The 14,368-nt window shown below is 19.2% G+C and overlaps 1 protein-coding gene across 1 annotated transcript in view; it reads left to right on the top strand.

Moving 5' to 3' along the window:
- LOC105368114 (netrin-B) overlaps positions 1-14,368 on the top strand; it is an 80,665-nt gene that overhangs the window by 55,785 nt on the left and 10,512 nt on the right. The window contains exons 3-4 of the mRNA XM_011507029.1: positions 5,319-5,468; positions 6,481-6,576. Of these exons, the coding sequence (XP_011505331.1) occupies positions 5,319-5,468; positions 6,481-6,576 (246 nt within the window). The remainder of the gene's footprint in view (positions 1-5,318; positions 5,469-6,480; positions 6,577-14,368) is intronic.

Raw genomic sequence — 14,368 nt, 5'->3', positions numbered from 1 at the left:
AGTGATACGTTGAATGTGTTTTTAAGGGAACAAGTTTTAGTTGCACAAATACTTTGATATATTCAAACATTAATATTATAATTTAAAATATAACACTATTTTATGGTGTATTATTATTTAAAATCAGATAAAATGTATAAATATTATTATTTGCCTATAGAATTAATTCATAATACTTTTTATCTTACATTTATACATACATATATATATTATCTGTACAAAGACATTTTTCTTTCTGTCACTTTCTCCTCATTCTTGTCATCTTTCTTCGTTTCTTTTTAATTTAAATGATTTAAATCAATTTCTAATCTAACATTTCAAAAAATAGTTTGAAAGTATTTTCATTATAGTAAGAAAAAATTACATTTATTACAAAGAAAATTATAATTTATTCTTGTATTTGGAAATAGGAATTTCAGTATATTATAAACAATTAGTTACATATAACAGTTGTATACTTGTTTCAGCATTTAAATACAATACTATTATATCTTTATGTATTTTTTCGTATTTATTAAAAATTATTTTGGTGTATAAAAAATATTAGAATAAGGTGAAAACATCTATTTAAAGGATGGATATAATGTTCATGTTTTAGATGATAAATAATTTTAAATTATTATTTGAATATGTCCAATCACTTACTATAAATTTTTATAGTAACCCATAGTTCTATACAATGGCACTAAATTTTTAGGACGTGTATTCTTGTCAAACAATTTGAAGGAGGCGTGGAATTCAGAATTGGATCTAATTACCCATTGATAATTTTATACACTCATCGGCATTAAAAAAATATTTATGCATAACTTTTATTAAATTCCATAGAATTTTCGATTAATTAATGTAGAATAAATATAATTTTTTCTTATTTTCAATAAAATTATAAATAGCGTAATAGTTTGAAAAACTTTTCAGATAAAAAAAAAGAAAAAAATACATTAAAATAGTAGATGATTTATTAATTAATAAATTATGAAATGTATATGATAGGAAAATAAATTGTACATTGTAATAGTTTTAAATGTATAGAAATATATTCAAATAATTTCAAGAATTTATTTATTTTATCTACGATTCTTAATATAATTCATTCTATGTTCTTAATATAGTTAATTAAGTACGAAATGGTCCAATTTAATTTTTGACTTTATTAGTTTCTTATTATAATTTATTCAATTTTACAAATTTAATAGAAATATTCTTCTTATTTTCTTGATATAAGATTATATTTAATAAGTTTATATTTATGCGTCACATATATTATACAGCAATATCATTTTTCAAATATTTGTTATTAAAATATAAATCAATATACATAGAAACATTAATACACTATTCAAATTGAAAAAAATTAATGATATAATTAATTATAAATATGGATGTAAATTTAATATTCTGCTTCATAGATAAATTTGGAGTAAATTTTTATGCATGATCCTAAAACTTCACGTGCAAGTTTCTTTACATTTATCATGAACGTGAAATTTCATTTCAGTACTATATATCGTACATTACTTTCTTTTATTTGTAACATACTTTTATGTAGGTATGTATATATATATTAAAAATCAATGTGCAAACAACAACGAAATATAGAAAAAATTTGTGAAATATTGGGTTTATGCAATCGCAAGTATCGAGTTGTATTAGAAGGTGTTAATTAAAAATATACAATATTTCATAAAACATCTTATATCTTATGGTTATAAAAGAAAAATGAGTAAGGTTGTTAAAGGAATAGAGTTTAATTAATATACAATTAGTATAAGTTGTATTTTACAAAAATCATCTCGATATTTTAATATATGATTAAAGAAAATTGTGTTAATAAATATTATCTTTTAATTACTTAACATTATTAACAGTGTTAACTTAACAAATAACCTAAACGTATAATAAAATAATCAAATAATTCAAATTATTTATATAAATGAAAAAATAACATAGTCAAAACAAATAAAAATACTAATATAAATGATACAGTATTTAACAATTTTAATCGTTTTATATAATTTATTTATTAAAATAAGAAACTAATACTTAATTTCATAAAACATTTCTTGTTATAAAAACTAGAATTACTTTATCATCTCAAGTAACTTATGAACATAAAAAGACTTATGAACATAAAGACTTCAATTAGAAATAGTGAATATGACATTATATTTATCAAATTAAAAAAATTATTAATTTTAAAACATAGGGCATGTAAATTCAAGTTTAAAAGAACACAAATTTGGATTTTTTATAAAATAAAAAAAGGTATAAATATAAAAGAAGAAATATAATTAAAAAAAATTGTTTAAAGACAAATGTAAAAAAAACGCACTGAATTAAAAAAAAAAATCACTGATGAGTGCTGGAAAACAAACTATGAAAGAGTATTACCGATTATTTTTACATTAGTAACTAAAATCGGTTATTTGTATTGTGTATTATTTCGTAAATACATATGCATATTGTTGTGATTAAAAAAAAATTTCATAATCAAAATACTACCTACTCGATTTAATAAGAATTATAATAATTTTGTGTTGTATATTTATTTATTTATTTATTCTGAGCTAATAATTCTGAAAATACATATTTGATATAGCTATATAAGAATACTCTCAAAAAGATAAAAGATTGAAAGTATAACAATATTCAGTATTACTGTACATCATACAGTAATTATAAATAAAAATAGAAAAATAGACTAATTTAATTGTTGGTGAATTTGATGAAATTTCCTAATAGTAATATAATAAGCATTATAACCATAATTATTGTGTATTAAGACAAAATATTTATACGGAAAAGCACAATTTTATAAACATTCATGTAATGTAATTATATAATTAATCTTAATATAAAATAAATATCATTACGATAATAATCATACAGAGGATAAACATAGTTAGAATATTTTAAAAGTATTAATCTTTTTAATTGTTTTAAAAAGAATTTCTCCATTTAATAATATTTTATTCCTTTAAAAAATTAAAATGCTTTATTTTTTTATGCAACAGAATCATTCATTTATACTTTCTCCTAATTTTGTGCAGATTATTGATTTTTAGATAAATTTTCGTCTACAAATTTTCATAACTATTGTAAAACAATTGTTGATTTCTACAGTAAATTACAATGAAGACTCGAACAAATTCATGAAAATTCATGAAAATTATTATAACGTATAAGATAATTTTCTACTAAAAATAAATAATGATAAATACGGACGCAATTAAATAATTTTTATAATACCGATAAATAAGTATAATAATAATAATAATAATATAATAATATAATAATAATATTATATAAAATATAATAATAATAATATAAATAAGTTTTGCTTATGGCCAGAACTATTCCTGAATCATAAGATTCCCATTTTTTTAATTTGACTTCAAATTTTTTCAAATAAAAATGTGATACGTTTATTAAAATCAATAATTTACACATATACTAATTTTATATTATATATTCATTTCAATTCCGAGTCAAATTTAAGAAATTTATTTTGCTGAATTGTCGAATAAATTCAACTATTTTACATATTGATTCAAATACTCATTTCGAATATTTCATGAAATATATTATGTCCTGGAAGTAACGATGTGTAAACTCACATTGAATATAAAACTGAAGCCTACTCCATGTTATCAGAGGGACGACTACTATTAGCTCAATCTAGTTTCTCCTGTTTTCCAAACTTGATGAATAACAATGGCATTTAAGGGCAGATTACTGACTCCTTTGCCTGCGGTGATCAAAAGACAATATAATATATATATTTCGGTCGATTCGAAAGTTATTTGCTCTTAAATCAGATTCAATATTTGCACATTCATGGACGAAACATTTATTTTTTCTTTTAAAATTTTCAAATTTCTTTACATGCGTTAACGTAATTGTTCATAAAAAGTTATTTAACCAAAATATTTGAAGAAAACTATTTTCTTACGCAGAAAGGCCAATTTCTTTACAAAAAAATAAAAAAAAGTTTAATAATATTCCTACCAAAATTTAATATATTAAACTGTTATTAAAATTTTAAGAGAAACTGTCTATTAATATAAGTAATTAATTATTTTGAATACGGCTGCAGAGTGAAACAACAATATAAAATAATTCCGTCTTCATTAAATCGAAAATAAATTCATAATCTGTTAAATTATTTATTTCAATTTTTTATTATATTATTCCAATATTCATATTATTTAATAACGTAAAATACATAATAACATTTTTTTTAATTAAAAAAAAAGTAATAAATACTTTAACATAAAAATTACAAAAATGATGCTTTAATATAGATATAGATCGCTTAATTAGTAACTGTCGACAGTACAATATAATTTGATATCAAATATTGTATAAGGTACCATAATAAATTGGATATCGAGCATATTGAATAAAAACATAATAGTCAATATTTTTATATGCAATAATATTGATAAATACAATGAATATTATTATTATTATAATTATATAATACATTGAAACTTTATTTAAAATTTAATTATATTCTTACTCATTTTTATATCAATTTATTTCTTATTTTAATATCTATACTGTTCAAATTATGTATTAATAAATTTATTTACTCAAGTAAATGTATATATTTTTTTAAACTTTATATATATTAAAGTATTAGTATACGAGTAGTAGTAGTAGGAGTATTATATAGAGAGGTAAAGTATATTATATAAACATTAAATTATTTATGAAATTTAATTTAAATAGACATAAAATTTAATTATTTTAATTTTTAAATATGTTTTAATTTCATGAAATATGTTATTAATTGTTATTTTCTTTAATAATTAAGCAAGTGAAAAAAATCCGTTTAAGTCAGGCAACAAGCTGTTAATATACAAAATTCTATTTCTATAATTCAATGTTTCAAAATTATATAACCAAACATTTACAAATTATATAATTACATATTAATTTACACAATAAAATCAATGAAATATATACAATACATGCATATTCACAGTTACATAACATGAATGTATACAATATCCCGTCCTTAAATAAGAACAAATACGTGAAAAAATAATATAATTATATATATTTAGTAATATAGTATATTTCTATAAATTTTTTAATATTACTTTCAACCTTTTATATTATTATTTAAGTCTTTCAAAAAAAAAAAGCTATTTATTTTCTAACAAAGTTTATTGATTATATATTACATATGATTCCAATATAAAATATAATTTGCAATATATCTTATTCTATTATATCTGTCTACAATTACTTTTTTTTTATAAATCACATATTTGGTCATTCCTCGTTAATTCAATATTTCTTGATTTCAGCGTGTGAATGCCACACTATTGGAGCGTCTGGTAAAACTTGCAATCAAAATACAGGGCAATGCCCATGTAAGGATGGCGTTACGGGAATAACATGCAATCGTTGTGCAAAAGGATACCAGCAAAGTAGATCAAAAATTGCCCCTTGTATCAGTAAGTTATATTATAAAAAATTATTAATCTTACAAATACATTCTAATATAATTTAAAATAATAAGATTAAATGACTAAGAAGTATTTATATGAAATATATTCTTTTATCAATTGATTAATATTTAAAAATTTTCAATAAAATTTCTAAAAATTATATATTTGTAAAATATTTAATTAACTTTCAATTATACTAAAAAGAAAATATCTGCTTTTTAATAAAATACTATTATTTTTTCAGCATTGTATTACTTCATATAAATTACATCTCAAATTAAAAATTATAATTCAGGATACATCGAATAAAAATGTAAATCTTTTCTGTTATGTTTAAATGTTTAAAAAAGCTAGAATAAATGTTGAATTGCTTAATACATACTGTATTAATCTAAAAAATCTACTTCTTTTGTCTAAAAATACCTAAATCAAATATTCAATAAGAGACACCTATTAATAATAATTGCAACATAATGTTTAAAAAAAAAAATTATATAAATTATCCAATTGATTTTAATTAATTATTTAATATTAAACTATTGGAATAATTTAAAATTAAATCTTAATGATAACGACTTTCTATATAATATAATTCTGATCTATCCATCTATAAATTTAATAGCCTCAAAATTGTTATATTATGTTATATTATGTTATGTTATAAAATGAAAATTAATATTTATATAATGATACCAATTAAATCATTAACAAATTGTATGTTAAATGACACGTATTAGAAAAAAATAGATGTAAAAAAATTTATTATTAGTAAATTCAATCAACCAAAAACTATTCAATTTTTTGATGAATTAAACAAAAAATACAGAAAAATCTAAAACAAATTTAAATGCTGAGATCAAGATATGAAACATCCTCATTTAACAAAAATATATTCTATTGAGTGTTTCCTTTTATTCAATTTTTTATTCTACTTAGCTCTTTATCTATTTATTCTAATCTTATTCCTTCTTTTTCATACGGTTTAGTGATTTATGTTTGTTTTTTATTCGTATTTTAGAAATCCCCAGAGTTATCCAAACTCAGGGGATTGCCGGCATGGATAGTAGCGAACACGATGAAGATAAGGATGATGATCGATACGAAAACCGTAATGGTGAGCATTTTATTTTATTTATTTCCCAACTTATCTAGAAAATTATGTTCTTAAATACTTATTAATGAATATTTTCAACATAAATGGAGAAACAAATTTGTTAATGCCATAAATAAATATTATATCAATTTTAGCTCTACTTTCAAGCAATATTTTTTGGTAAGTGATGTACATAGAGTAATTTATTTAGAATTATTACATATAGAATATACTTTAATCTATATACTAATTGTTACCATGTTTATATTTTTCTACAGTAGTTACGTATGACTTATGTGTTATAATAGTGAATTGTTTACATAATTCCCAAAACAAAATTTTATTATATTAAGTATATTAAGTAAAAGTATATTAAGAAAAATTTTAGTCTATAAATGTTTATAAAATTAATTACTAACTCAATTAAAATCAAATAGATGTTTTATTATTATATATTTCATTATATATAAGCATGTAGTACAACAACAATTAAGGTCATCTATTACTAAAATTAATTTAATACTTCATTTATTATAAATTAATACTGTCAATGTTTAGTTTTTATATTAAATCATTTTTATTGTAAAAAATATAGTATATTGTATTTAATAAATGTTTCAAAATGAATACAAAGTATGATTTGCTATAATTTTTATAAATTTTTAATTAAAATAAATAATATTAAATGTTGCAACAATAAAAAAATCGTGTAAATAAGCAATATATTTTTAATTTTATTTTAATTCACAAATACCATTTTTATTTTTATAATCTATTTTTATTTTAAAATATTATGATAAATTATATTTAATAACAATTCTTTTATATGTATATTGAATATAAAATTAAAATTACAATTTTAATATAAATTAAAAGTTTATCTCTTGAAGGTGTATTTAAAAAATTCTATTCAATTATCTATTAATATTTAAATTAACTTTTAGAGTTCAAAATACTTGAATCAATTGCTAATAAAATAAATTGTATTTATATAATAGTTCATAAAATAATATTTTATATATTTTACCAAACGATTTACGGATTAAGTTAATATTTATCAATTTATAAAAATATAAATTTAATGACATCAAATTATGAAAAACGTAAATAAATCATTAATAATTAATTTTTAATTTAATTCTTCCGCGACGGATGTTAGATTTCTGGTAATATTATATTTGTAAAAGTATCTAAATTCATTTACGATTTTATTTTTAATTAATTATGAGGAGATTAAAAGTTATAGATGAAAGATTTCCATAATATATTTAAAATTTGAATATCTTAACGTCAATAAATAAATGTTCATCTCATATTAAAATCAATATTGTATTATCTTATTAAAAATTTATTAGCGATAAAATAAAACTGAATGAATTAAGTATTTGCTATAATCTATATTCTGCAATCAATAATTTTTAAATTCTTTATGAAAATTAAATAATTAGATTTATTTATTTTTCATTGTATATCATAAAAATGTTATCAATTATTAATCAAAATATGCAAGTTGTACATCAACTATTTATAACTATAAAATATATTGATATATAAATCATTCATTTGTTGTTATCAATATTATTGATATATTATTATTATTATTTCTTGTTTAATTAAAACGACGGGCAGTACTTTCATTTAATTGAATTTTAAAAACGTGAATTTTATTTAAAATAAAAATAGTTTCAATATGTAGTATTTTACATATTTTCATGTACAATTGCAATATTTTTACTTGTAAATAATTTCAATAGGACCTAATATTAATATTATGGTAACATTGTTATTTTTATTACACTTAATAAATTATAAATTTTAATAGAATCATAACCATAGAAATCAATTGATTCAATACCGTATTTTATACAAATTATTCTGAATTTATTTTAAGTTAATGAAAATTCAATTACAATAATATGTTAATTATTGTAATTTGCTAAAAATCAATTATAATTTTGTTTTAATATAAAGTAATATTTAAGAATATTTTATTTCTCCTATTAAAACATTTGAAAGTATATTTAAGCCATTCATTACACTATATATACTTAAAAATAGTAAAATAAATAAAATTGTAATTATTTCTTCTATTTACTTCATAATAAATTAAATAATTTATTTATTATTATAAAATTTATTTTTTATATATTTACTTTTTAATATCTTTATTTCTAAAATGGCATTCCATAAAATTTATAATAAAGGAATAAAAAGAAAGTTTTATTGAAATAAAATATTTTATATAGTAATTTCATATGATTTAAATACGGATACAGAAAATTCATGGTTTTAAATCAATTGATATAATTATTACAGTTATAGAAATACAAATTCTCAGATGAAAATTAAAAAAAAAATTTAATTTTCTGTATTATATTTAACACTTTAAGAATTATGTTTTAATTAATTATTTGCAGATTAAAAGAAATTTTTTTAATAATTTAATTAATTTATATGAAGCTTTATAAATATGATCATAATTTTAAAGAGTTGCGTTCAAAAATTTATTTTGCTGCAATGCTTTCATAAATGAGAAAATATTAAAATTCAATTCTTTATACTTTTTTAAAAAGTTTTGAATGTAATAAACTATTTTATTTACGTATATTAACCTTTGAAACATTTTTTAATAAATAGTAGTAAAGTATTATCAGTATTTAAATTATTGTTATAAATTCTATTCAAATTAATTATACTATCAACTAAATTAACTATATATTAGATTATATTATTATCAGTGTATCGTATTTTTTACATTATATGATAATTTAAATTATATTTTTAAGAAAATAAATATTAATAAAAAATGAGCATGCAAATATTTGAATTCAATATTATAATATGCAATTATTTAATTGATTCTTTCAATTTTATTGAAGTTATGAATATTATTAGAAATATATGTTGATATTATCCCCTATATATTATATGTAAAATTGTTAATTTCTGAATAAAAAATTCAGATAATGAATAATGAGAACTTTAGAAAGTCGGGTGATTTAATGGCACTAAGGTATACAGAATTAGTAATAAAGTAAAAGAGATAGCAGAGAGGAAATGTATAAGCGTGAAAAAGTAAAAAAATATAATTCAAAATGTTTTGATTAATAATATATATGAGAAAATATATAATATATTAACGATAATTATATTATTAATAATAAATTTAATTTAAATTTTAAATATATTAAGATAGTAAAAACGTAAGAAAATAGTTTTATAAAATTATTTATAAAAATTATTTTAAACAGATTTATAATTAATACGTTATTTTTGTATATAAATTATATAAAAAATTGAATTTATGAATTCAGGAATAAAAAATTTTCAATAAATATTTATTATAAAAACCAAACGTAGAGGAAGAAAAGGGTAAGCTATTATTTGACTATTTTTGTAAATCGAGAAGGTTAATAATGTTAATAACTATGTATACATCTGCATCGACTGCAATTACAATTATGGCGCTCATTGTTTTTGTAATTTCCGATTGCACTGTTGGAATAGCTCCTCATCATCAACATTATTATTATTATTTAAGTATTTTGACAGAATTTACTTTCAAAATATCCCTTTTTACTGCTAATCTACTGTTTAAGTTATAAATTTTTGTTCTGTGTTTTTTTTTAAATAAGTTTTCTACAAAACTTAATAAATATTAAGAAATTTTATAAAATATTTGATGTTGTCTTTGAAGTGGTTTTTATACAATTACATATAATTGATACGATTAATATTAAATAATAATAATAATTATTATTATTAGTAGTAATATTTATAATATAATTCTTATCAAAATTATTTTACTTTTATATAAATCATCAAATGATAAATTTTTTATTTTTATTTAATATTATAAGTTTTAAAAATATATAGAATAATACAATGTCTTATAATAATATTATTATACTTTTTAAAACTCATTAAGACAAACTCTTAGTTCATTTAAATATAGTAAAATTAAACATAGTTATTCATCAATTCAAACCTTTAAAGAAAACCTAAGATAAGTAACATAATTAAAAAGTAACTAAGAATTGAAAGTATTTATTACGAGTTTTCATATGTTGTTACGAGGTTTCATAAAAATGTAACATTAATACAGTTATCATTATTACCGTATTTATTAAATATGAATATTATATAATATACAACTGAGATTGATCTTCTGTTCTACAAGATGAACTATATTTTAATAAGTAAATAAAAAGATTATAATTAGAATATAATAATATAATATAATATATTATTATAATTATTATTAGAATTATCTATAGAGTCGGCTTGAATCAACATTTTTGAGAAGAATATTTTTCTTTTACCAGATATTAACCGGGTCCTGATCAGAAAAAGAATACTAAATTTATAGAGAAGTTTTCATATCAACATTTACTTAAGACGTATAGTCTGCCATCAACGAAGCATTCATTTTTTAAGCATTAACTTTATTCTAATGAAGTTCTGAATGTCAGCATGAATGATAATTATATTTCATTAAAAATGTTTTTGCATGTTTTCGGTAATCTGTACAATTGTATCTATAAGTTGAATAAGAAGCATATATTTAAAACAAAAAACAAAGAAAGTATAATAAAAATTACAATTGTTGCTCCAGTTGTGTACGTATATTAATTTTTATTGATATTTTTGTTCAACTATGTATTGTAGATTTGATATTCTAAATTTAAATTGGTAAATTAAATTATTTTAAAAATATTTTTATTATTTGAATAATATATTTGTATAAAAATAAAAATTATTAAAAGAAATGTTCATATTTTTATTCACATTTTAGAAAGTAGTCAATTTGTGAGTTAATCTTTCATAATTATGGTAATTCATTTTTTCTGTTAAAATCACTATTTATTTATAATTTTATTAAATTCTATTAAAAAAATAATATTTCTTATTCTTCATGTAAATATGTCTAAATTAATATAATATAGATATATCTAGATATATAAAAATTTTAAAATAATTTTGGTTTCCAAACAAAAATTAGTTTAAAATTATAAAATATTTTATAAGTATATAAAATGATTTCATGTATTATTATCATAAATTATTTTGATATTAAATATTGTTTTGAGTAAACATTTTTTGAAGATTTAAATTAACCATAAGAACATTTCAGAAATATTTTATTATTTTATTTCTATAATTAATTCATACAAAAATTGTTAAAATATTATATATGTGCTTACATATACACATATTTATGTATATGTATATAAATATATATATAAGAAAATATTGAAATTATATAGTAGTAAATGTAAAATATTGTTTCTAATTTTATATGCATATATGTGTGTGAATTAAAATTTCTTTAAAATGTTGTGGTTACGTGAGCAATTTATTTTATAAATAGTTCTTAAAGTGTTTTAGACACTATTGAACTTTATTAATACAGTATTTGATGTTGTAGGTCAGAAAATAGTGAAAACAGGAAGATAATTAAAAAAATGTAATTCGCACGGTATTTAATATTTCTTTTTTCATGTCCGACTTATTCTTATAAGGCATTCTTCGTATTAATTCTAGTGTCTTGACAGCCTAATATGAGACATTGGAGTAGGCTGCGCACATCACGCAGTGCTCATAGAAGAGAAGGGAAATAATTGAATCAACAATACAAATGTTACGTGTTTTGATTTAATTAATTTAAAGCTTCTGCCACTTAAGTGGCATAATTTTTATATTACATTTAAAGCAAAAGCTACACGGTACATTATTTGGTCGAAAAATGATACTTAAATACAATATTAAATTTAAATAGTTAAAAAAAGAGGATGGTTATCAGTAAATTTTTAAATCTTTTGATTTATATGTAGTTATATAGATAATCACTTGTATATATATCTATTATTCAAAACGAGAATCACAATGCCTATTGATATAGAAATTGATAACGGTGTTTCAGTTAAACTTGAATTTTTAAGTATTATTATTTTTTATTGAAATTCAAAGTCCTCAAAGAGTAACATATAAAGACTAATTAAAACGATTTAATGAATACATTTGAAATCAATGAGTCATATTTAAATCATTAAAGTCGTGTATTAAAATTGTTTAATTATAAATAAAAAGAAAAACGTAGTAATTATTGTTGAAAGACATAATAGCCACATATCTATAAAGATATCTATAAAGAATATAATACAATAAAGAATATATACAGAAATATATAAAGTACATGCTGTATAGTAATCATAATCAGATTATAAATAAATTATATAAAAAAACAAAAACTTTAACACTTATTAAAATAAATTTAAACATAAATTGCTTATGAATGTTTTTATTTTGTTCATACGAGTCTAGTAAGTTGTTTTTGCTCTTCCTTGCTCTCTTTTTCTTTCTCCCTCTCTCCCTCCCATTTTCTTTATATACTTAAACTTAAATTTATTTTTACTTCTAAAACATGATAGTGATGATATCTAAAACAAAAAGTTTTAATAGTTACAGCTAATTTTATTCGTTTTTTTAAATGAAAATTTTTTAAAAAAACATATAATATATTATTAAATGTATATTGTATTGGTTTCTTGGAAATATATATAATCTGATCAAATTTAGTAAATTTACCTATGCATTACACCTATGTATTACATCATGCATTCACCAAACAATTATTATTAGAGGTTACTATGTAATTATCTATTTATTTGTATGATACATACAATGAAAAATGACGTCCAACGCAATTAACAGAATTTAAGAAAATAAGAATATTTAACTCATAAGAAAATAAACACATAAAAAAAAATAAGTTCATAAGTAGAGAAAGGATCTATGAAAAATAATATTAAAAAAGAAATCCACTTATGTTATCAGTAAAAAATATAGGCGCAGTATAAAGGATCGCACATAATTATATATATATATATATATATATATATATATATATATATATACAGATATGTATATCTAGATATATATATATATATATATATATATATGTTAATCAACATTACAAGTATTGTAGAAAGATTTTCTGCGTTTAAGTTCGCTGCAGTTTACTTATCTACCCCTTGTTCTACTAAGCTAATAGCTTAATTTAATACTATTACAATGAACTCCACTCGATAAATCGATTACTTTATATACTCATTAATTCTCTTGCTTTTTACTAGTGAGCAGTCCCGTATTGTGTTTTCAACACATTCACGTCTGGATCTTGCATGAAGTGACCGGTAAAGACATTGCATAGTCAGTGCATATAACATCAACACGTTTGTGTGCAATGCTAACTTGACTTTTCATTAATTTGAGAAAGGTATTATTAAACTTGTAAAGTGATTTTTATAAATATTATAATTAATATTTTTACTTTTAGATCTCTTACTTTTATATAATTTTATGCAATACAATCTTGTAGATACATATAGTATCTGCCATTTTCAAGGCCTCGCCTTTTAATTGAATATCTGTTTTATATTCCCACTATTTAAATAATAAAAACTACCTACAAATATCTTATATTAAATCAATTTAAAAATATTTACATTTTATTGATATTATATTATACTGTTTTCTTTAATTGATAATTTGATGAATTATTCTTTAATTTCTTTTATATTTGAAATAAAATAAGTTTAAATACATTTTTAATAATTGAACAATCGATTATTAATTATTTTTAATATTTATTTTAATACTTATCTCAATAAATATTTTTATACACAATATTTAGAATTTTAGTTGAATACCAAAGAAAAGAAAAAGATTATTGCGAATAGATAATATAACTAGAATAGATTATCCATTTAAAAAGAAGTTTTTAATTTATTATTTTGAAGATTCACATGAC

Source organism: Ceratosolen solmsi, unplaced genomic scaffold (assembly GCF_000503995.2).
Source record: "Ceratosolen solmsi marchali unplaced genomic scaffold, CerSol_1.0 scaffold6, whole genome shotgun sequence".
NCBI lineage: Eukaryota > Metazoa > Arthropoda > Insecta > Hymenoptera > Agaonidae > Ceratosolen > Ceratosolen solmsi.
The sequence above is the reverse complement of the archived record's forward strand: the minus strand, read 5'-3'. Positions and strand labels throughout refer to the sequence as shown.